This window comes from Bombyx mori, chromosome 12 (assembly GCF_030269925.1).
Source record: "Bombyx mori chromosome 12, ASM3026992v2".
Lineage (NCBI taxonomy): Eukaryota > Metazoa > Arthropoda > Insecta > Lepidoptera > Bombycidae > Bombyx > Bombyx mori.
The window spans coordinates 8,997,628-9,019,351 of NC_085118.1; the positions used below are offsets into that span (position 1 = coordinate 8,997,628).

General features: G+C 34.0%; 2 protein-coding genes across 8 annotated transcripts; one reads left to right on the forward strand and one right to left on the reverse strand.

Annotated features, from left to right (window-relative positions):
• Nucleotides 1-2,173: 2,173 nt before the first annotated feature.
• On the reverse strand, nucleotides 2,174-12,567 carry DESAT4 (fatty acid desaturase). 7 transcript variants are annotated; one of them, XM_062671310.1, is made up of 5 exons: nucleotides 12,368-12,567; nucleotides 8,039-8,270; nucleotides 7,493-7,623; nucleotides 6,296-6,501; nucleotides 2,174-5,414 (listed from the first exon to the last, which is right to left on the reverse strand). In XM_062671310.1, exons 2-5 carry the CDS (start codon nucleotides 8,253-8,255, stop codon nucleotides 4,910-4,912), a joined length of 1,059 nt encoding a protein of 352 aa, XP_062527294.1. In that variant the 5' UTR covers nucleotides 8,256-8,270; nucleotides 12,368-12,567; the 3' UTR covers nucleotides 2,174-4,909.
• A 3,634-nt stretch (nucleotides 12,568-16,201) lies between these two features.
• On the forward strand, nucleotides 16,202-20,293 carry LOC105842115 (uncharacterized protein K02A2.6). The gene is made up of 3 exons (XM_038014428.1): nucleotides 16,202-19,805; nucleotides 19,920-20,116; nucleotides 20,204-20,293. The coding sequence occupies exons 1-3, from the start codon at nucleotides 16,202-16,204 to the stop codon at nucleotides 20,291-20,293; spliced, it is 3,891 nt and encodes a 1,296-aa protein (XP_037870356.1).
• Nucleotides 20,294-21,724: the final 1,431 nt, after the last annotated feature.

The following is a 21,724-nucleotide window of genomic DNA, read 5'->3' on the forward strand; positions in this document are numbered from 1 at the left end:
TTTGAAGGGTGGGGCAGCCGTTGTAACTATACTGAAACCTTAGAACTATTATCTCAAGGTAGGTGGCGGTATTTACGTTGTAGATGTCTATGGGCTCCGGTAACCACTTAACATCAGGTGGGCCGTGAGCTCGTCCACCCACATAAAAAGAAAAAAGTCCTGTTTTTGAGTGTTGTGTGTGAAAAGGTTTATGATATCGTATGTAATGTAGTTTAAGATAAGCTAACTAGTATACACTTATGTACTACTTAACTTGATTCAGCTAAGTTTTGCAACAAGAAACCCTCTGATTGATATAGTCTGACCCGTCTGAATCAGTGCGGGGCTTAAAGTATAAAACACGAGACGATGATTAATCTACTATGGTTCGAACTCATAAATTTCCCATTATGGTATGTAGGAAGTACCTACAGTTCGCCAGTCCAGAACAAATTTAAAGTAGCTGGCAACATTTCACATCGACTTTGGGAAAGAGACAATAACAGGCTAATTTCGGTTTCGTAGAGCGTTATCTCTGTCGCACACTGTGACTATACTTTTTATGTCCACGATGGGTTAAACTTATCGACTATGCTAAACCTCTCTTTTCTTGGTTTCGTTTATTTTCGTATTGGTTGCTAAGTAAGTGCACGTCAATACAAAAACTTCATTAAATTAGTCTGATATCAATTTTTTCTCCTATTTTCATTTTATATAATATATATTTTTTTATAAATAAATAGCTGGAAACAAATAAGGCACGGTCATCGGGCCACAAATTAGGATTCCCTTTGTGATGGGTACCAGAAACTGACGTACATACTTATATGCCTTTAAATATATACATATTATATAGATAATAAGTACCCAAAAAAGAGCAAACTTGATCACCACACGAATGTTAACCCACGACCCTCGGCGCATCGGTCAGGGTCGCTAAGTACTGCACCACCGAGTTATCTTCACTTTAAACTCGTAGTATAAAACAAAGTCGCTTTCTCTGTCCCTATATCTATGTATGCTTAAGTCATAAAACTACGCAACGGATAGAGTGATTGAAAAGGAAGGTTTATATGTATAATAACATCCATTAAATAGTCGAGAAATCTATATATATAAAATGAATTGCTGTTCGATTGTCTCGCTAAAACTCGAGAACGGCTGGACCGATTTGGCTAATTTTGGTCTTGAATTATTTGTAGAAGTCCAGAGAAGGTTTAAAAAGGTAGATAAATATGAAAATGCTCGGAATTAAAGAAAAATAACAATTTTGTATTTCCTTTGATGCATCCCTTATAGGACGGATTCCTTTTGTTTGTTTTAAGTTTATTTTATACAAAAGCTTATAGTAGAATTATTTTGTCCGTGCAGTTTGGGTCATAAAACATAGCCCGGATAGGGTGGTGAGCATGTTGCGCGGGCGCAACGCCATTATCGATAAAAACAAATGAGTCATCGAAGGCAAGTACACGGCGCGGCGCCGCGGCGGGGCGGTATACGAAAGGTGGTGAGACATTGTTATGTTATGAGTAATTTGTACTTACCTGCAAATTATAGTACATTATGTCGACGCGAAATGTGTTTTTATGCATTTGTTCTCTGAATTTCTTTAGTGACACAATGGCTACTCCTTTGTTTTGTATCAAAACGGCAGAATTTATTCAAAATAATATTTGCACGTGTTGTTATAACAATATGTTAAAAAATTTCACTGAAATAAGAATAGATTCCGAAAAGTTACAAAGTGTTAATTTCTGCCATTCTCGTTAACTTGTTGCGGCGATATGTGGCGTAAATGTTCGATTAGTGATTTTTTCTTTCATTTTTATCACTAACCCACAAAATGACAAAACTAAATACACTATCGATAACGCTTATCGACAACAATAATGCGCATCACTATGCCCGTCCATAAGGCTCGTGAGTGGAAGAGAGAGCGAAATACTCGCTTCACCGCTCCGATTTTTTATGACCCAAACTGCACGGACAAAATAATTTTACTATAGGTCTTTACTACGAAGTCTGCCGGGTCCGCTAGTCAATAATAAATTACAGTTTCGGAAGCGAAGCGAGGGCGGGTCGCTAGTTACATATAAAATATTAACTGATTTTGAACGAAGAAAAAGTTGTTAAATACTTACTCTCGTAACAAAAATGATTATAGATGAAAAGGATATACACATTAAAATACCAATTTCAGTTATTATAGTGTTGTAATTTAAAGTAGTTTAAACAACATACAGTATTTTGCATGAAAATCTCTTAAAAGTTTGAACAAAACTAAACGCATCTCCTAAACCAAAGCGTAACTAAAACATTCGCAGTGCTCACCTGTGGACACTGTAACTTCAAACAAAAACGAAAAATATTAAAATAGCTATTTATCTTGAATTTTTAAAATAAACTTCAAACGGAAAAACATTTTTTTATCATACGAGTAAAAATAACCAAGTTCTACGTTATGTATTATATTGATTACACTTCGTACATAGCTTTTAAAAACGTTAGGGCTTATAACAAATTATAAAAACAAAACTTGTATTTTTAGATATGGTAATGTATTTCGTTCCGTAAATGTTCTCTGGTTTTAATCATAATTTTGTTAGTAAAATTATTGTCTAACAAATATGGTTGCAGGAGACCTTGCCAAATAATACAAGGCGACTAAATACACTTATAGAGTTAACCAACAAGCTTTGTTGAAGACTCTTATAGAATTAAATTGGTTTAACCATTAACCGTTCTAAACATTATCACAATTCCTTTTTCCTTGTCAGTCCATTACACGTTACTTTTCATACTGTTACTAACCGATGACCGACTTACGTATCGCATACAGCGAATCGCAATTTTGAACGCCTCCATTCCTCCATTAATGCAATAAAAACTTTCCTATAACTTGAGTTTTCACTCAAAATTTTCATTGCGCGTTTGTAAAATGGAGGCGTCAAGTCTAAGACATACATAAATAATGTGCATTTTTTTTTTATATCTCAATTAATATGTGCCTATTATTGTTTATTTAAGTGATAATTTCATTAACACTGTTACGATTTAGGAGTCTGTGTAACGGATATGACACTCGAAAAGCGATACCAAATACATAAATATATTCAAAAGAAAAAATTAAAAACTTCGGAAATTTTCGGTTTCATTCTCTTGCAGCTGAATCCTAGGATTCTATAGGAATAGGAATGAAGGATTACTGCTGGTCCAGAGGCCTTTCCAATTTCACCAGGACAGGTGTGCGAGCTCAGTCAGGAGGAAAGGAATTTGCCAACAGCTGCTCAAGCACCTCCGGAGGAGACCTACCTCAAGGGCAGTTGCTAGGCGAAGTTTACTTCTACCGCGTGCGAAGTGTCTGCGATCAAATAGGCAATTGCAATAGTTTATAATTTTATATAAATCATACATACTTTTAACGAAAGGCCATAAAGAAAAGTAGATCTTCCGCTTAATAATATAATTATTGACATTTCTAGTAGGTGCCCTTCTCGTTCCAATATACCACATAATATAAACTTAAAAATAACGTTCTGTGACACTTTATGATATACTCGTAATTGGTTAAATGATTTTGTATTCTCTCACATAATTAATAAGACTAGTTTACGTTTCAACAAATAAATACATTATGTGGTCTACAATGCTAATGTTTTGTAACGCAAATTACATTTTATCGCAGTAAAAACTTAATTTAATAACTTTAAAAGTTTTTTTGTAACTTTTTTTTCTTGCTCTCTCATTTTATATTCGGCGTTCGACGTCAAACGCCGCTGATTTTCCTTTTTCGTCACTCGAATTCGTACAACATTAATCATTTATATTTAGTCACTACAATATTATATACCTAATAGTGAAGTTTAATTTGGAAAGTTAAAAGCCTCTTGTTAATAAAAAGCAATGGAAATAAATTTGGCAAATTGATTGTCAGCAAATACCTAAAACCTGTAAATAATGGCTACTTTTAAATTATCATTTAAAAGTAGTTATCATTTCAATTACAAGAATGAAAGGTAGGAAGAATTGGTAGGAAGAATTCAACCAATCATAAGTATTTGGTATGGCAGGGAGAAAATATTATTATATATTTTCCCTTGCTGTTTAAAGTTAAGAACCTTATTTTGCTAAAAAGGCCAAAACTAATTTTCTATAAATTAACTGGGTTCAAGATTCTGACATAGTCAATGAAAAAATTTACGTACAAAAATTTCGTGTATCTACGTAATTAAAATAGTAATAATATAGTCGATATAGTTACATTATTGCAACAAAGTTCCACTAACACAAAATCGCCAACCCTGTTATTTGTATTAAATAATTATTATAGCAGATCCTCGTGTTGTATATTATTAATATATATTTGAAATGGGACGAACAATTCAATGAAAAATAGAGTGTTCATTCAAATTTCTAAGTTTCAAATTCATTTAAGTCTCAAAATGTGGCATGATGTTTGGGTAAGGTTTGAACATTTTGCATGTGGAACAATAAATAGACGGAAAAGTTTTTTTTTTAATTTTCTATAACGACAGACGAACGAGTAGTTACCATCGGTAACGAACATCAACACAGCCAAGACTACAAATTACAGTTCACACTCAACCACATCAAACTAATCAAAATTCAGTGCTAGTAATTTTTGTAAGGAGTGCAACTAATTGTCAAAATATGTGCCAAAGCTCTACTCATGTGCCTACCACAGGTCTATTTGGACAATCAACACTATAATGAATGTGAAAATCGTCAATACAGTACAAGAGGCTAGAAATATACAACTATTATGTAAATAGAAACATGCATTATTTATTTTTCAATTTAGATGACCCTAAATGAAGGTACATTATAATCTGTGTAATTTAAATCCAAATAACCGTAAGACCGATTTATTCGTTATTAGTACACAACTACTGTCGTTTGTTCCATATGATCAATTGTCCTTAGGATTGATGCGGATGGCTTGCTTTATTTCCTCTTTGTCCAGATCTTTATCGCCCCAGCCCCAGAGGTAGTGAGAGCCATCACCGGTGCGGTTCACACGGTTCTTTATGATCTCGTCAGATACAGTTTTCAAATCGTATGCCCATCCAATTTTAGCAAAGAAATTGATGAAATTGGTGGTGAAGTTTAATCTGTTGTTACCGAGTTCCGCTGTCTTGTAGTCCCATGGGAATGTGTGGTGGTAGTTGTGGAATCCCTCGCCGAGTGCAAACACCGACACGGAGATGTTCTCGGATGGCTTGATATTCTTGTCGTAGGGTTTTCCACCCCATTTGTGAGCAGCGGAGTTCACTAGCCATGTGACATTCAAAATAAATGTATAACGGAAAAGAGTCGCAACGAAGAACGCGTTAATCCAAGACTCATTCCAAAAATACACCGGAATCACTGTTGGCAAAATGAAGCAAGCGATTGGCATCAGAATTAAATAGTACCTGGAATTGTAAAAGAAATATGTTATTTGCAATATAAAAATAACATACAAATAAGTATACACGTGAAATTACTACAGCTACACTCCACTTTGACCATTGTTGGCATACTAAATTCAACCATGCATTAAAACGACCCCTGTGACTTCTATTGTTTTTTTTTTGGAATTATGCCTTGAAATATCAAAACTACTCTACGCTGTTACCTTAATCAGAAAATCGAAAGAAAACAAATTGAAAAGTAATATTATACAACTTACAAAACTATTCAATTTATATATAATATATATATTTTTTATTGCTTATGGGTTGACGAGCTCACAGCCCACCTGGGGTTAAGTGGTTACTGGAGCCCATGGACATCTACAACGTAAATGCGCCACCCAAGGTGGGTATGGATATAAGTTCTAAGGTCTCAGTATAGTTACAACGGCTGCCCTACCCTTCAAACCGAAACGCATTACTGCTTCACGGCAGAAATAGGCAAGGCGGTGGTACCTCCCCACGCGGACTCACAAGAGGTCCTACCACCAGTAAAAAATTATAATATTAATAGTAAAATCATAATCTTGAAAATTGACATCAATTCATCATCATCAATCTCGCCGTTAAATATTTTTCATCATCATGTAACTTCTGCACTTGTAGACACGAGAGTAGAACCGTATGGTTCCAATTAGAAGTGAATCAAACAAAAGTCCGGCGTTCAGGACCGCCAATTGGGCGACCAGTGAAGGCTTGGATGCGGATTGTTGAGCTATAGGAAATTCTAGTCGGTTCAGTTCAATAAGCCTCGCCTATAATATCCTAATGGAAATCTGTCGATTTCTTCATAAGTCATAATAATTGAATGAATTCAAAACACAGTGTTATAAATTAATTACTTTTTCTGGAATCGAAGAATGGGATCAGCATATAAGTCACTTAGGTCGAGACCCTTGCCCTTTCTCTTCAGTTCTGGATGTTTCCTCACTAGAAGCCAGCCAATGTGAGAGAAAAAGAAACCTCGTGTGGCATTATGTGGGTCGGCATCAGTCTCGGAGTATTTATGATGCATGCGATGATCACGTGCCCAATCTAAAGCAGAATCCTGAAAATAAACACATTTTAACATATATCTTGCAAATAGTGAAGTACTTTTGCAGCGACACAACTTGTATATTAGATACATAGTTGAAAATGCCATTATACATACAGATAAATAAGAAAAAAAAGCTTTTATGTTATACTGATTTCTTTTAAAACAGCATAATATGATATTTTAAAGTAAGTAATTTTAAGTAATGGGCTTTTGTAGTCTCTGCAAAATGTGCCATGTTTGTTTTGAATGTTATCTAATCTTTGAATATTATCTGCTTATGTTATCAGAGGGTATTAGACTTTTCGTAATAACCTTATGCGGGAAATTTAATAATGTCAATTCTTTCATCACTTTCATTTCATTTTGAATAAATTTAACCAACAACATCAGAATCTAAGATGTGAACATTGTCTATAGATTATTCGCATCTTTTATAAAAAAAATAACTAAGTAAAGTAAGTAGGACTAGGTTAGTCAACGGACGTGTGGGGCCCTCGGATAGTGTTTTCTGGTGTGATAAAAGCGTTCTTTCTATATATATATATATAATTCAAGTTTTCTATTGCGTTTGTTTCAAGTCAATCAAACCCGCAAAATTATATTTTGCGTAATTACTGGTGGTAGGACGTTTTCTGAATATGCACAGGTAGGTACCACCACCCTGCCTATTTCTGTCGTGAAGCAGTAATGCGTTTCGGTTTGAAGGGCGGGGTAGCCGTTGTACTGTTAAAAAGTGAGACTTTGCAACTCATGTCTGCGGAATTTACGTTGTAGATGTCTATGGGGTCCGGTAACCACTTAAAATCAGGTGCGCCGTGAGCTCGTCCAACCATCTTGGCAATAAAAAAAGTATGGGCGAGAGAGACAATACAAGCATCACCACATTCCTTAATAAGTCACCTCAGGCTTAAAAAAATGAATTGTTATGCAATACCTACAAATAAGACAAAAGGATTTTCATCTAAAATATTTTTTCTTATTTTATTTCTTAATTTCTCACCTGAAAAGCCAAGGAATTGAAGATGATAAGGATAACACGTAGAGGCCACTTTGCTTTGTATGATTTATGTGCCCATAATCTATGTGCACCTGCTGTGATGCCAAGTCCTGACATTACATACAATATATAGGCTGAAAAAATATATTTCACTTTTATTTTTTGGAAGATAAAGGTTGTTTGAAAAATTAATTAGTTTTTTTTGGTGTATACATTATTTTAATTACAGAATTATTTGTGAAATCTTTTTCAAGTGACAAACTGATGCTTGCGATAATGCCATGTATCTTGATTCCATATGCTAGCATATTTTTTTCTAAATATTATGTAGGTGCTTAGCTAACAAAATTTTCATTATATGAAATAATTTTGTATTAAAAATCGAACTACACAGTTAATTTGGTGTAATATATTGCTTCTAAAAGCTCTTTTGCAGTCAGAGTAGCTATTATTCTAATGAAATTATAACTGCCATCTCATATCTCAAGATGAGCATTTAAACTATAATATATTGTGTAGGCTAAGATTATCTTTAACAAAAATATTTACCAAATAGGTCTGTTTGCCATTTCGCATGAAATAAGAAAAGGTAGCCTCCATACAACGCAGCAATATGAAGGTATGTAAAAAGTATTATATTCCTCCAAACTAGTTTCTTTGGGTAGTTGTCGGCTTGCTGTACAGGTGTGCTGGACAGTCCTAAGTCTGGAGTATCAGCATCATTTTCAAAGAGAACACCATTTGCATCCTTTACATTGGGCGCCATATTGGTCTGTTATTTCTACAAACAATGAGAATACAAATAAGGCACAAAGCAAGGTAGGTATACATATATAGTACTGGTATGCATTTAATTTAAATGTCATTATATAGGTTGAAGGCTGCAGAATATATAAATACTATGGCCTATGATGAACATGAGCTACGGATTAAGTTTATTCATTTAAATTAAATTTATTATTTAATTTATTTTATTATTTTAATTTTGATTGAAGTTCCCAAGCAAGTTCCAACCAGAATCATCAAACTTGTTCAAAACATAAAGACAATTAAACAGGTAAAATTAATATGATCAACTTGAAAAAATATTTCAAAAGTAATTAAAATCTAACAACTTTTGAAATTATTTAAATGCCACAAAAATTAATTATTTTTGCTACATCATTGCAATAATTACCAACAATTTTAAATTGTAATTTGTTCTTATAAATTAGATAAGTAATTGTTTTGAAGTCACTAATTTTGTTTTTATTGATTTTCGACAGAACACATAAGGGAAACATTTTTGATCTCGAAGCTTAAAGGTATTACATTCGTTTGTCAAGTATGTATTTTTCATATCAGCATGAGCAGATTCCTAATTACTGAATGCGTAATTGAACAGGAAAGGCAGCTGAACTCCCACCGCCGCGTAACATTTATCATACATTGCGTGCAGTGCTTTTAAAATACCGATTCCCTTACACACAAAATATGACTAATCTATGTATCCTTTCGATAGCCAACTATCGTATATAAGACATTTAAATACGGCATATAAAATACATTTAAATATTAATAACTATAACTATCTCTTAGTTATTAATATTTAAATAAAATTAACTTCGAATGATCTGTCATTAATGAATCACCGATGAAGGAAACATTTTGTCATTATACCACAGAACACTATTACTTCTAGCGAAGCATTATACCTACCTACCTAATTATACGAAAGTGCCTATTATTTATAACTAAAAATATTTTATAAATTATAAAATTAAACACACTTAGGTTCCATACCATGCACTTAATATTTTCTTTATCTTAAGGAAGCATACCATAGTAAAATCGATAATAAATAATATATAATTTAACGAACAAGTGTAAAAAATCCATGCGTAACATAGGTAGTCATAGCTGCATAAAGAATAAATCAGTCATTTTATTTCTACCAAGCACATGAAAATTAATGAAATTTGTCCCTAGTGACCTTCATTTTCCCAGTAACATTGACTGATATAAAATATACGCTAACGCAGTGAAGAACGGTTCAAAGCCTTTCTACTTTCGTTTTAAAATGCCGGTAAAAAAATAGCTGTTTACATTTTGTACGAATAATAAGCTTTAAGCCGGTACAAGGAATATATTTGTTGTGTTGCATGTACATGTAGCATAACAAATATTCTTACCACGCTATACCAGTAGCTATTTATTAACCGTTTAAAAAAAATACACTATTCACAAATTACATCAATTCGTCGATTAGTAAATAGTAATACTGAAGCTAAATACGTAAATATCGTGTTATTTATAATTAAACGTAAAAATCGCGTCACTGTTCACCAAGCACACACGCTGATAAGCTCACATTAACTCTCACGTGTCCGGCAGAAAACTGATGATATTTGCACTCTTTGCAGTCTGCAGTACGAAATTGGCACGAATTCAGTGTTGCGGTGAGATTTGACAAGATTCTCGTACATGCCTTCCGGAATATTTTTGCAACATTCTGTCCGTATGTAGTCATTCTCGAGTATACATTTTAGTTTAAAATTTTATACAAATATGATTTGCTAATTATCTTTTTTTTAAATAGTATCACGTACCAATTTTATTCTTTAAAATATGTATCAGTAGACGAATGTGTCAATCCTAAAGGATCTTAATGTTAAAACTAAACTTTCCACAATATGCATTCGTAGAATACTGGAATTCTTTGGATACATTTCTCGAAAGGAGGGTCACAATCTTGAGCAGCTGATGGTAACGGGCAAAATAGAGGGCACGATGCCCTCCTCGAGGCTAAGGATCAATTTTGAACAGTGTGGGTCCTCATTCATCATAGACTAGGAGTGGGTAATATCGGTTTTGCCGCGTATCGAATCGTATCTATATACCGAGGATCAATATCGGATATTGAATCTATATATTTTCTGAATCTATATATTGATGGATGCTAGTAGATTTTCTCGATTCATGATATTTGAGATTTGAAACGATACGCTGATATAATATCGTAGTAGATATAGATTGAAGTCAACGTTATACGGTTGGTTTTCTGATATGAATTTATAATTATGATCTTAAAGTAATAAAAAGAACATGAAAATAAAAATATCAAAAAAACTTTCCTTCATGCTTTTACCAGGCTTAGGACTGGCTACATTATTTTCAGTTTTTAGTATTTTGTGTCTTAATTTAAAATTACAAAATATACCAAAAGAGTGTAGATTTCAAAAGTTTAATACAAACACAAGAAATAAACTCAATTATTTGGATTCAACTAAAAATAGAAAAATGTGTACTTTAAAAATCAAACACAAAAAACTTTTAAGTATTTATAAACACTTGTCCAAAAATTCTAGTTCAAGGTCAAAGCGCGTGAAATTAAATTCAACGATGCAAATAGGCTATACTGCATTCAAGTTAGGGTCGAAAGTTGAAACTTCTTTCCTTAATTGTATCCTGCTGATACGCTAAGAATAATCTACAGACATATGGACTTAAATATAAGGTTTACAATTGTATGGATAATGCCTGTTTCTGTTTCATTCATCACATGATATCCCTATCGTGCGCTCACTCACTCTGGCCGATTCGATACGAACCAAACGAATATTGCTGATATTAACGAATCGGTACGATATGCCGATGCGCATCACATCGAGCAATATCGTGTATCGGCTGATATCGAAATATAGATTTCGATTCACGAATCGGTCCGATATGGCGATGCGCATCACATCGAGCAATATCGTGTATCGGCTGATATCGATATATAGATTTCGTGCGGGGCGATATCGGATTCAACGATATTGCTGCGATATATAGATATTGAATCTATATACGATTTATATCACCCACTCCTATCATAGACTCGGTGATTGGTGGGTAATTAACCTAAGGTACCGTTATTGGTAATATTTTGTTAGAATGAGCTTCCGCATAATTACACCACAACAAATTTAATGTAACTAACCATGATAGTAGTCGGATGAGTGAAATCGGGGAGTAAATACTCGAACAAATAATACTACGGGGGCGCGGGTCTGGCCTCGGAGCAACCCCCTCTGCTCAGGTAGTCTGCGAGGTAGGGGTGAGATAACGAAGTAGGGGTAAGTAAACGAGATAGGGTTTTTTTCCTACCTATGCTGATAGTCTTGAGAGGCTATTTCAGCTTCACCCTAACGTGTAGGTGCGCTCACAGGGCTCAAACCGGAGTGTTGCTAACACTGGCCCTAGCAAGAGCAGTGCTTCGCAGAATCTACCCCCGGATCTAAAACGCGACCCACTGAGAAGATCCGGCAAGAAACTCAGTGGGCTCGTAGGGGTGAGATAACGAGGTAGGTATGAGACAGTAAATACTATATTTCGTTTTAAGCCAGGAGGAGAATTTGACAATTTGTTCGGAAAAAAATTACCATTACTCTACTTCATACGTCAAATTGATTATGTAAGTAATTTAATAGATAAGTTATTAAACTGTCTTTGAGACATTGTCACCTCAAATATATTTAATTGGTAACAACGTATGCAAATGTTTTATCTTTTATTTCTAGAAAAGGCTTATTTATTTTGTAGTTTACATATTTGTTAATTTCCACTATTTTACTGCTAAAAGTCTTAAATTTCATAGGAATATATCAAGCTGGCAGCCTTTTTGGCGTTGAATACGTTGAATGTGGCGGTCGTTCACGGTTAAGCAGGCGCAGAGCTACGAATACGGTGATTGGAGGAAATGTGGCGCGATATTTTGACCACGTCACTCGCTCGCTTGCTAACCCACCACGACACGATGTAGCCCGCTATGATCACGCGATGTGGGGTCTAACCATCGCGTGATCTCACTATGTATTGTTTATTTATCTTACAAAAAACGATATAGTTCTATATTACCTTAATAGACTATATAAATGTCGATACTTCTTTAATCTCTATGAAGCTAATAACGTAGAAGGTATAATTTCAAAACTACATATATAATTTACTTCACTTAATCACCTTAATTTCCTTAACAATTTAATAAACCGCGCGCTTCAAAATGCGACCGATAAAGAATTAAATTAGCATTAATTTGTATATTTTAGATTCAGAATATTCCCATAAGAATGAATTTAAGATTAGCGTGTTCTTGGTTAAACGAATAAGGTTGCTTATTATAACACCTATCATTGATTTAATGATAAAAAGGTAGGTAGGTACGTAAGTACTACTCGACATGTTTTGAATAATTACTGCTTTTGTAAAGCTCTGTAAATTGATTGATCGATTGTTTAATGTTTCAAGGCTTGTGTGAAATTTTATTAATGAGATTTATCATGTAGGTACTCAAAAATTCGTGTAGAACAAGAAATACTTACCCACACCAAGTTGGGCGCATGGATTGTAGTAGGAAGGTAGTGTTTATGGTTTTGGTACCATACCCTAAAAAACTAAGAAAATTATGGTTGTTTTTGGTTTTAATATGTAAAGTTGTTAGAAAAATGTACAATAGTACATTCTCAATTGAATATTGAAGTAGGTACCTGGGTAAAAAGGGTTAGAAAAAATTTAATACATAGTCTACACATTTGCGTGTTGTTAATCAATCACAAAAATATGTTTGTACGGTTCGATTTTTTGATTCAAAAGAATCAAATTTCGTACAAAGATAGTTTATAACCTGTACTTAGCAGATTTTTAATCACGATAAATGGGTTGACCAAATGAACGCCGGGTATTTTTTTTATTGCTTAGATGGGTGGACGAGATCACAGCCCACCTGGTGTTAAGTGGTTACTGAAGCCCATAGACATTTACAACGTAAATGCGCCACCCACCTTGAGATATAAGTTCTAAGGTCTCAGTATAGTTACAACGGCTGCCCCACCCTTCAAACCGAAACGCATATCTATACTATATTAATACGACAGTGTCATGTGAAGACATAGAGTTACTATTCTAACTGGAGTGCTTACTTCGTTTGACATAAAAACTAAAAATATACTTTATCTCTATGGCTTAAAGTTTATTTTTAAATAGCAAAAGATGTAAGGAAAAACGGTCTGAAAAGAGAATGATTATTAAGTAGTGGTGTCCCTCTCGCACACTTTACAAACAAAAAGCAGTGTTGCTAGCTTAGAGGATTTTCCATAAAATCTCGGAATTTGGACCCCCGTCTTAGTTATCAAAAATGGCTTTTAGTGGTTAGTGGATTTTTTAGTAGCTTGGGCGTTGTTGAAAATTATTAATAAGGTTAAAATCAATCCACTTTACAGAATTTTAAACATTTTATGACAATAATATATCTAAATACATATTATTTAAACGATGTGACTTAAACTTAACTAGAAAATGTTGCGACAATTTAAAATTTCCATCAACGTCAAAAATTAAATTGGTTCAAAATAAACGTACAAAGTTATGGTGAAATTAGTTTCTGATGATGACAATTTATTAAAATAAATTATATAAGAAGTATTGATTATATGATATATATTGATTTTTAATAGAACATCATATATTAATAAAGCTCATTAACAAAAAAAAATATTGTTCTATATTAATAAGCACTCTGTTTAATGTAAAATTTAATGGTAGGTACGTAGATTTCTGATGGTTTTCATGTTGAATTTGGTGGGAAGCCAGATTAATTGTTGGCATCACCGAAAAAGAGCTATGAATGGATTAAAAGAAAAATGGCGTCTATTTACGTTTGTAGTGCGAAGTTAAAATGGCACTGATACACCTTGTGGCTTGTTTTTTTTCGAAAATCGTGAAAGTTTCCGTGTAATCATGGTGAACACTTTTAATGTAAGTGGTTTTAAGCGAGAATCCTCTTCAGTTTGTGGAATATCCTTCCATATGTCAGATTCATTGATAAATTTTTACTAGTGTGAGCATATATTTTTAAAATGTGAGATATTTTTTCTCATTATAATATTTAATACCATTTGTCTTGTAAATTGTACTTAATCTATGTCATATACTAAATTTGAAAAAACAATCGTGAAAACTATAATTTTGCAATGTATTTTTCATATTATAAGAGCCATCACGTGGTATTTCTTGAACTTTTTTTATTGTATTGAATAGCGTCGCACGCAAGCATGTATATTATTTGCCTGACGTTAAGCGAACTAGGAGGATCTTCTAGTAAATATGACGTTGGAATTTCTGGAAAATGTCCTTTAAAAAGGTCAAACAAGAAGAATCAAGTACTCAAACGCAAGAAATAAAAAATACCCCGAGAAAAGCAAAATTACGACAAGATGTTAAGGTATTGAAACAAAAACTTAAAAGTCGCGAAATAGTGATTGTAAATATAAAGTCGATTTTAGATTTATTAAAGACTAGCGACCCGCCCTCGCTTCGCTTCGGAAACATTAAAACACACACGAAACCAAAAAATAACATAAAAAAAAATTTAAAAAAAGTAGCCTATGTTCATCAGGGACAATGTCGGCTTCTAATGGAAAAAAAATTTTTCAAATCGGTCCAGTAGCTTCGGAGCCTATTCGAAACAAACAAACAAACAAATCTTTCCTCTTTATAATATTAGTATAGAAAAATTGCGATTTTTAATTGAATTGATATTTAAATTGCGAAATTTTAATGATACTCATGGTCCACTTAGATATTGATTAAAATAAATTATGTATTTCGTTGAAAAAAAAGAATTTACTTAAAATAGAGGAAATGTTATATTATAAGACTACAGAAAATTTACTGAACTTAATAATAATAATATAACCAATATTTTGTAAATAGAGATCAAGTACTATGTGTATTGTGTTATGTGTATTGACTTGTCATTTAAGAGTTATTTAATTGTCTACATATAACAAATAAATGAATTTTAGTTCATTTCATTTTATTACCCATTGTGTTTTATTTCCTAAAATGTAACTATTAGACTTAATATACACGTGTCATGAAAATAGCACAGAAGTAAAAATACAAGTAATTTTAAATCAATTGAAGATGTGAATGTAGGAAAAGAGCACCCGATACGCGCAGACCATGTGTGTTGCAGTGTCTCACTCAGTGTGTCAAATATTAATTTGCACGGCCCACTTAGCCAGTACACTAAAGTAGGAATTGCGTAATTAAGTTCAACATAATATTTAAGTCGCGGTTGAGTATTCGGACGTTAAACATGAGTTTGAGGCAGTTTAAGTAATAGAACTGAGGTAATGATGTTTGTAATAAAACTCAGTGCTAGATTTTCGACAACGCAGCAACTTCCAAAAAAAACCGTCGAAAAAAGGCACCATGACGACGAAGCAATGTTTAGAATTGAATTTACATAAATAAAACGTTGCAAGCACGTGTTTTGTATTTACATAAGGTTACACAGAATTACTTAAGGTAAATTTAAAACTGATGCATGTGTATAATTTTGTCCTATAAATAAATTTTATATGGTCACCACATTAGACAAGGACACCGCGACCAAAAAGTATTCTCTTTCGAGACCGATTTCTCGGCATTAGACAGCACTCCAGTTGTAGGTACTTATTAACTCCATGTGTGAAGATACTTATTGGTATAAGCTGTGGTTGACATGTACGGGGGATGACACTACATAATAAACATGGCGCGTGTGAATACTTATGCGTTTCATTACAGTTGTCTTAATAACCTTTTACTAACTAATTAAATACAGTTATTACATGGCGCTGAGGACTTAAAGAACTTATTGAGATAAATATAAAAACCTAAGTGGAAGTAAACCGTTGTAAACGGAAGATGGATTCGTTAAAACCACCGCCACCATTAAGCCTCATGGGCGACTTGAAACAAAATTTTCAAAAATGGACACAGCAATATGATATTTATATGATTGCTAGCGGGACGGAAGGTGATGAAAAAATTAAAGATAAGCAGAAAAAGGCAATCTATTTGCACTGCCTAGGTGCAGAAGCACTAACCATATACAATGGTTTTAAGAACAAAGAAAAGTTATCTTATGTGGAAGTAAAACAGAAGTTTAATGAATATTGTTCGCCACCCGGAAATGAAACTTTTAGCAGACATGTCTTCTTCAGCAGAAAAAAAAGAGATGGAGAAAGTTTTGATGAATTTTTCTGTACGTTGAGAAAATTGGCGGGAGACTGTGGGTTTGCAGACCTAGAAGAAAGCTTAATAAGAGACCAAATCATATTAGGCTTAAATGATGCCAAATTAACAGAAAGATTGCTTAAAGAATCGACCTTAACATTGGATAGCTGCATGAAAATATGTAAAGTGGCTGAGAGTGCTGCAAAACAGGTTCAAGTCATGACAGAAAAGACAGTTGAAGCTGTTACAAGAAAACAAGAATCTCGAAGCAGAATGCCTAATCAGAATAAAACCAGTTTTAATAATAAACAACATCTAGGTAAGAGTGCAGAAGGATCAGTAAGGTTGAAGAATAATAATTGTGAAAGATGCGGAGGAGTGCATTCTCATCGATCCTGCCCAGCCTTTGGAAGGAGATGTGCTAAGTGTAATCGATATGGACATTACATGCAGATGTGCAGAACAGTTGGTGCTGTGTATGTCAGCGATGATGATAGTGATGACTCATTAGTAGTGGGGTCAGTAACTGTGGGCCAGGTTGATACAGAGGACTGGATCGTTGAGGCAAAAGTGAGAGGACAGAAGATGAAGTTCAAAGTGGATACAGGATCGCAGGTTAATATTTTGACTAGTGCTATAGTGAAAAAACTAGACTTAAAAATGACAGAAACTTGTACAAAATTAAAAAACTTTGATGGCTCAACTATAGAAACAGTAGGTATGACTAAAACTATAGTGAAATTCAATAAAAAAAAGTATGTACTTGACTTTTATGTGGTAAAATTTAAAACTACTAATGTGCTGAGCTATAAAGCTGCTGTGCAGTTGGGTTTAATAAACAAAGTTGAAAATATTTCAAAGGAATATGTAGTTCAGGACATTGGTGAATACAAAGATTTGTTTCATGGCTTAGGAAAATTGAACTATGTATACAAAATTAAATTAACAGACAATTGTGCACCTGTAGTGGAGCCACCAAGGAAAATTCCTTTTAAATTAGTAGATAAAGTAAAAAATGAGCTTGATCGGTTGGAGCAACTTGATGTAATAAAGAAAGTGCAAGAACCAACTGAGTGGGTTAACTCTATGGTGATTGTAAAAAAAAGTCAAGATAAAATTAGATTGTGTTTAGATCCACAAAATATAAACAAATGTATCATTAGAGAACGTCATAAAATACCTACCTTTGAGGAACTTACTTCAGCCATGCCTGATGCCAAATATTACTCAGTGTTAGATGCAAACAAAGGATTTTATCAGATTTTGTTAGCAGAAGAAAGTCAACTGCTAACAACGTTCAATGCAGGTCAATTTGGAAGATATTGTTTTAAGCGGTTACCATTTGGCCTGAATTCTGCCCCTGAGGTATTTACTAAGTGTTATTCAGAAATTTTCAATGAGATACAAGGTGTAGTAACTTATGTTGATGAAATATTAGTATGGGGAGATACGAAAAAAACACATGATGAAAGATTACTCCAAGTTTTAGAAAAGGCTCGGCAGGCTGGGGTCAAGTTTAATAAAGAGAAATGTGTCATAGGTGTAAAAGAGGTTAAATATGTGGGTCATATCCTATCTAGTGAGGGCCTTAAGCCAGACCCAGAAAAAGTGCGAGCTATTGTGGACATGAAAGAGCCAACAACAAAAAAGGAATTACAAACTGTCTTGGGTATTATAACATACATTTCTAAATTTATACCAAATACATCAGAATTGACAGAATCACTAAGACAATTGCTAAAAAAAAACGTAGAGTACATTTGGGGTGACAAACAAAAAGAAGATTTTAAAAAAATAAAACAATTTCTCACTAGTGCAACAGTGCTCAGATACTTTGATGTCAACAAACCAGTGACTCTTTCAGTCGACAGTAGCTCCACAGGGTTGGGAGCGGTACTCCTACAGGATAATTTACCAGTTGCTTATGGGTCAAAGACCTTGACAGAGTGCCAAAAGTCATGGGCACAAATTGAAAAAGAAATGTTGGCAATAGTATATGGATGTGAAAAGTTTCATCAATATATTTATGATAAACATGTAATAGTTGAATCTGATCATAGGCCTTTAGAATACATATTTAAAAAAACAATCAATGAAACTCCACTAAGACTACAAAGGCTTAGATTGAGAATTCAAGGGTATGACCTGGAAATAAGATATAAACCAGGAAAAGAATTATTTGTAGCTGACGCCTTGTCTAGGAATAGCTTACCAGACAAAATATGTAATAAAGATTTGGATCAGCATGTAGAATTGCATGTTTGCTTGATAACGGAAGGATTAAAATTCACAGAACAAAAATTAGAAGATTTTAAAAAAAAAACTGCAAATGATGAAGAATGTCAAAAAATTATAAAAAATATTGAAATGGGATGGCCAGATAAAGTAAAATTACCAACAGATTTAAAATATTATCATTCTATAAAAGAGGATTTGTATTATGCAAATGGGTTAATATTTAAAAATAATGCAGTTTTTGTACCAAAGTCACTGAGGAAAGAAATATTGAACTTAATTCACTACAACCACCTAGGATTAGAAAAATGCAAAAATAAGATAAGAGGATTGTTATATTGGCCATTTATGAATAAAGAGCTGGAAGACCACATCAGAAACTGTGAAGCATGTTTGAAATATCAAAAATCTCATTCATTTGAAACCCTAATTCTAAGGGACATACCGAAACAACCCTGGGATATAATAGGAGCTGATATGTTCTTCTATAAAAATAATATATACTTAATGGTTGTAGATTATTTAACTAAATATGTGGAAATTATAAATATGGTGGATCAATCCACGCAAAGTCACATATTAGCATTAAAGCAGATGTTCGCGAGATGGGGTATTCCAACAAAGCTATGTACAGATGATGCATCACAGTTTAATAGTTACGAATTTCAAGAATTTGTGAAAGAATGGGGATTTCAGTTAGTTAAATCTAGTCCATATTATGCGAGGTCCAACGGTATGGTTGAACGGCACATTCAGATTGTTAAAAAAATGTTTAAAAAATGTGATTTTGATCAGAAAGATATTTATATGGCCTTGATGGAATATCGCAACACACCTATAGATTCAGAAATTAACATGTCTCCTAATGAGTTACTCTTAGGAAGACAAACAGTAACTTTGTTACCTACCAGATCTTCTTTGCCAGGTAAAAATAAATTAAAGAAAGTTAGGAATAGTTTGCAGAAAAAGCAAATTAAATACAAATATTATCATGATAGAAGAAATAATCAAAAAGGAATTGAGTTTACAGAGGGTCAAAATGTGTTTATAAGGGATAGTAAAAATAAAAATCTTAGGGGGAAAATAATACAAAAAAACAAACATAGAGCATACAATATTCTAACAGAGCAAGGACAAGTGATTAAAAGAAATAGATACAATATTTACAAAGGCTCTTCTAATAGACAAAGAGACTATAACAGTGGTGATATAGAAGATTCAATTGGTAGTAGTGGCATTGGCAGTGACAATGACAATATTGAGAGTGACAATGACAATATACAGTCTAATGACACTACTAGCAATAGGAAGTCAGTAACTTTGGAAAATGTAAATACTGATATAAGGCAAACAAGGTCTGGAAGGCAGGTAAAACAACCAAGTTGGCTAAAGGGTCAAGTCTTATATTAAGTTAGAATCTAAGTTAAATAAAACTTCAAATTGGTTACTTTGTAGGTTTATTTGAGTAAAGAAAGGGAGATGTCATGTGAAGATACTTATTGGTATAAGCTGTGGTTGACATGTACGGGGGATGACACTACATAATAAACATGGCGCGTGTGAATACTTATGCGTTTCATTACAGTTGTCTTAATAACCTTTTACTAACTAATTAAATACAGTTATTACAGACAGTGTGTTTAATGTTCTGTGACTTACGTATCGAATCTACAAATTGTACTTCATGAACCAGTAAATATTATCTATCTATTAGCCCACTGATGTCCGTCCACAGCTGGACTTGGACACCCCCAAACCTCGCCACAACGATCGGTCCTGCGCTGTTTGCATCCAGCGGATCCCTGCGAATCTCGAGTCGTCGGTACTAGTCGGAGGGCTACGCTACGTCTTCCGGTTCGCAGACGTCACTTTTCAGCCCCAGTGGCCATCTGTTTTAAGAGCAATGTGCCCTGCCCACTGCCACCTCAACGTCGCAATCCTTTGGCATATGTCGGTTATTATGTCTCGTGGCGTGCAACCTCTTTGACAGGACATAAGACCTACAACGACTAGACACAGACTAAAACAGACACTTGACAAGAATTCAAAAATAAAGAGAGAAATGGAACGAGGGCGGACGTGACTAGCGGTAGGCAGTACATTTTTTGACTTCCTTAAAGACGGACACAAACGAGACGACAAGGAACGAATTTACCGTTCTCATATACATATAAGTAAAATAGTCGACAAACGAAACGAAACGACCGTTCAAGTAATCCTTCGACCGTTCATTATGTTTTTCCTCTCGCAGGGAAACTCCGAATGCTATACTCTACATTGATCTTTGGATGACCTTGAGCCTTCTGATAAGGCCCATTGTGAGCGACCACGTCTTAGTGCTATATGTCATCACTGGCAACTCACACTTGTCAAAGACTTTCATTAATGTTGCTGTTAATGATACGAGCAACTATTTATCGATTACAAATTTAACGTGGGTGAAGCCGCGGGGTGGTGTAGTTAATTCATTTAGGCTAATACATGGAAGAACCCCAAGAAATTGTTTAAAGTTTGTCTTCAAGCGACAGGATTTGTCATCGGTCTATCTACTTAAGTAGTAGCGTACTTTCGAGTTATCAGTAGAAGGTATTATATTTGTGAAGCAATCAGTCTTGATGTCTTGAAATGGGTGGCGACATAAAGTGAATGACGTTATTAGCTTATGACCTGAGGTGCAAATCTTAGTAGTATTGTAATAAAGCTATCATACTGTTCAGACCGAAAAGATGGTACTTACACGTACAGAATTACAATGCGCCCTACAACAAGTAAAAACAGGGAGAAGATCGGGAATATTTGAGGTTTATTCTGCTATTAGGGATGATTTCAAAATTTTCATCTATCATCTTTGATAATGTCGGTAAATTGTATCTGTGATTTCAGACAACTTCAATAAACACTTTAATTTCATTTTATTAGCGAGCTAGAGGTCATTGACTCGGCCTCAGTTGCCTTGGATTTTGGCCGTCTATTCAG

Excerpts from the sequence above, each read along its gene's own strand:
- DESAT4 (XM_062671310.1), bottom strand. The coding sequence starts at position 8,255 with ATGGCGCCCAATGTAAAGGATGCAAATGGTGTTCTCTTTGAAAATGAT. Across the intron at positions 7,624-8,038 it reads ATGGCAAACAGACCTATTTG|CCTATATATTGTATGTAATG; the intron begins GTAAATATTTTT and ends ATATTTTTTCAG. Across the intron at positions 5,415-6,295 it reads ATTCTTCGATTCCAGAAAAA|GTACTATTTAATTCTGATGC; the intron begins GTAATTAATTTA and ends TTACAATTCCAG.
- LOC105842115 (XM_038014428.1), top strand. The coding sequence starts at position 16,202 with ATGGATTCGTTAAAACCACCGCCACCATTAAGCCTCATGGGCGACTTG. Across the intron at positions 19,806-19,919 it reads AAATGTGTTTATAAGGGATA|GCTCTTCTAATAGACAAAGA; the intron begins GTAAAAATAAAA and ends ATATTTACAAAG. Across the intron at positions 20,117-20,203 it reads AAACAAGGTCTGGAAGGCAG|GTTTATTTGAGTAAAGAAAG; the intron begins GTAAAACAACCA and ends GTTACTTTGTAG.